Raw genomic sequence first — 3,425 nt, 5'->3', positions numbered from 1 at the left:
TGGTGATTGTGATGCAAGATTATGTCATTAACAAATGGCTGCAGCTATAAATATTTTAGTACATGCAACATATATTTACCTTTCCACTTTCTTCCTGGATCAATTGCAAGTGCATTTAAGACCATAGATAGACTAGCCAGCCCACAATATGCAGGTTCAGATTGTGTTTGGAAGTAGGAAATCAATTTAAAAAATCCTTCCATGGTTCCATTTCGTAGGGCTTCAGAGAATAGTTGCTGAACTTTCAGGATAGTGACAGACAGAGAGAAAATTAGTGCATAAAACTGAAAAATACATTCACACTGTAATACATCAAAAAGACGCAATGTATAAACTATAAAGAGAACATCGATATTCAGGTGGTATAACCATACTTAAGTATCATAAATGAAAATTTTAACTTCTCAGTACAAATCTTAAGGGGAAAGAAAAAAAATAACTGAAATCGCTCGGAGTTAATGCATGCTCCTTCCTACTGGAAATACATGTCCTAAACAGCAGTTCAATTTTCTGTATTTGCCATGAATCTACTCGGTGCTTGAGGTTCATACCAAGATGTTACCTTGATGAACTAGGCCTGCAATACAAAGGGTGTTCTCATGATCCAGATAAGATCTACCACCTTGCATCCCTTTGATTCATTTTACTGCTGCTAGTTGAGATGATTGACAGGATGATGCTTCAGTCCTTCTGATAAAGGATTGCAGCGTGTTAACAAAGCCCAGGCCAAGCTTTCTCTTATTTATACCTTCATCTGATTTATGTTAGTCGAGGTGATAGAGAAGAGTATATTGACTATGGGGTCCTCTTGTGATGGGGCATTGCATGGTGCGAAGTCCACGCTAGGTTGTCGACCTCAACCTTGTGCTGTAACTCCACACAGGCCGAACTTCCAACACTCAACCCCACCACTCAAAGAAAAAGAAAAACTACGAAGGTCAGGATTTATTATGGCATCTTGAATGGTGGACACAGACTTGTTCTAACAGAGCCGATTGGCACGGTTGAAAATATATAAAACTGAATTTGACGTGGCTAGTTTATGCATGAATAATAGCAGGATTTTGGCGGTTAATTGCACGGCAAATTTGATTATGCTACACTGACAAGTCAACTGTATAGTACAACCACCTCAATCCAATCATTCTTACAACTGTGATGGGCAAATATCCATTACAATCAAGTGAAAAACAGACTTCAGTAACTGATTCCAGCTTATCATAATAATTTCTTCCACAAATGACAAAAGAGGTTTCAGCTTTCAACAACAAAGTAAAACCTGCTTCAATTTTGAATAATAGCTCCCTATTCGAGCTGTTTATGCAACTAATCTACTTCAAAATCCCTAATAACCACTATACAAACAGAAATTTGATCAGCGGAGATGAGAATGCAACATTTCGTAAACAGCAGATCTTTAGTGGAAAATACCTAATCCAAGCAATGGATATCACAAATTTGGGGGAAAATAAAGAGAATCGACACGAATCGTAGAAGAATCACCTTCCCCTCCGCTGAGGCGAACTCGATCGCCGGCGGCGACGGGAGAATCCGACGGTAAAGACCAGCAACCGCCATCTCTCTTCGCTTCGATCGCAGAATGTTAGGGTTCGATCTATCGATTTGAAAGATTCCCCCTTTTTTCTTTAATTATGAGAGGTTAGGGTTTTTAATTTCGGGGATTTGAGTCATTATTATTAATTTGGAAACCGCGAAATGGAGGATCCTCTTGCTTTTTTAAAAGGCGAAGGATGTTAGGCGAAGTGGCTGTGAGTGAAATGACGAAAACGCCCTTATGCTTTTTCGAGTACACTTTTAGAAAGTCGTAATGTCAATTCTTAATTTGGTGATCGTATTGATGTATTAATCTATGAAGCAGTCAATTTTATGGGACCCACTGTGCCAGTGGGTCCCACCTCCTCCTCTCTGTGCGAGCTGAGGCGCGCGCTAAAGCGCGTGCCAAATAGCACGACTGCAATTTTAAAAAAGGTATGCGCTCTCCCTCCTCAATTAGCGTCAAACCCATTTAAGCTTTTTGGCCAAAGTTTTTCATACAAAAACATATAACAATTTATTATCGTGATTAATTCATAGAGATTAACATGAGAGTGGAAGCATACCTGAATCCATTTGGATTCTCACGAATCTGAAACTTGTGTTTTAGATCTTCTAATGTTGAGGGTCTCTCTAGCCAAATTTCTCTCTAGATGGGGGTGAAGAGAATTAGATAATGTAACTCAAGATTATGGACCATAACCCCTTATTTATAGTTGTTGTTCTTTTATAATTTGGCCCCTCATCAAATTATAATTACAACCTGATATCCACACATTTAGCCCATGATTTATTTAAATACCCATTAACCCAAGTTTATTGATCATTTTATGCGGGTTAACCTTAAAGATGATATTATACACTAATGTAACATATATGCCCATAATTAGAATTAATCCAACAATCTCCCACTTGGGCACTATATGTTTCATAAAAATGTGTACAACCTTATGAGCTCAGAAATTGCTATCACAAATAAGGGTATTTCCAAACAATCTCGTCCATTGAAAATATCAATATAGCATCAAAGCGGCCTTCGTCACATTTATCGTGACTAAACCCATCAATGGTCACATATACCAATACAATCAAACGACATAGATCAATCATGGATGCGCAGCATGAAAATTACATGCAATGTGATCAGTACATGTCTATTTTTAACTGGTCCTACCTTAAACTTTAGTGATGTCAAAACCAAACATAATGTAACAGAGTGACTTAACTGAATAACTTATTCTAATCAAATAATATAACCAAACATAGAGCACCAAAAAATTACAAACTCACACTAAATCATGATATCCTCGAATAATACCACACCCATATGAGCGGTATGCTCAGGAAAGACCTCGGGTGGCAATCCTTTAGTATGAGGATCTGCTATCATGGAGTTTGATCCAATGTGCTCTATGGATATCTGTCCACTCTGTACCCTTTCTTTCACAACCAGGAACTTAATGTCAATATGTTTTGACTTAGTTGAACTCCTGTTGTTATTGGAATACATAACTGTTGATTTATTATCACAGAATAACTTAAGTGGTCTTTCAATATTTTTTAAAATGCGCAGTCCGGTGACAAAATTTCACAACCATATTTTATGATTGGATACCTCATAGCAAGCTACAAATTCTGCTGCCATAGTGGAGGAAGCTACGAGTGTCTGTTTGATACTTTTTTATGATATAGCTCCTCCTGCTAACATATAAATGTAGCCTGATGTAGACTTTCTGCTATCTTGGCATCCAGCAAAATCAGAATCAGATTACCCAATGACCTCCAGCTGATCTGATTTTCTGTATGTGAGCATATAATCTTTTGTTTTCCGAAGATACCTCATAACCCATTTGATTGCTATCCAGTGATCC

The 3,425-nt window shown here is 37.7% G+C and overlaps 1 protein-coding gene across 3 annotated transcripts in view; it reads right to left on the bottom strand.

The window, feature by feature from the left end:
* LOC109827790 (glutathione gamma-glutamylcysteinyltransferase 1-like) overlaps positions 1–1,715 on the bottom strand; it is a 9,353-nt gene extending 7,638 nt beyond the window's left edge. The window contains exons 1-2 of one of the 3 annotated variants that reach the window (XM_020394808.1): positions 1,504–1,715; positions 80–236 (exon numbers count right to left, since the gene is read on the bottom strand). In XM_020394808.1, coding sequence (XP_020250397.1) covers positions 80–236; positions 1,504–1,578 — 232 coding nt within the window. In that variant the 5' untranslated portion in view covers positions 1,579–1,715. Of the gene's footprint in view, positions 1–79; positions 242–562; positions 693–1,503 lie in introns of those variants that run through there. The other 2 variants (XM_020394810.1, XM_020394809.1) reach the window with 2 other exon arrangements.
* Positions 1,716–3,425: the final 1,710 nt, after the last annotated feature.

Source organism: Asparagus officinalis, unplaced genomic scaffold (genome assembly GCF_001876935.1).
Source record: "Asparagus officinalis unplaced genomic scaffold, Aspof.V1 AsparagusV1_Un435, whole genome shotgun sequence".
NCBI classification, from domain to species: domain Eukaryota; kingdom Viridiplantae; phylum Streptophyta; class Magnoliopsida; order Asparagales; family Asparagaceae; genus Asparagus; species Asparagus officinalis.
Note: the sequence above shows the minus strand (reverse complement) of the source record. Positions and strands in the feature narration are given on the sequence as shown.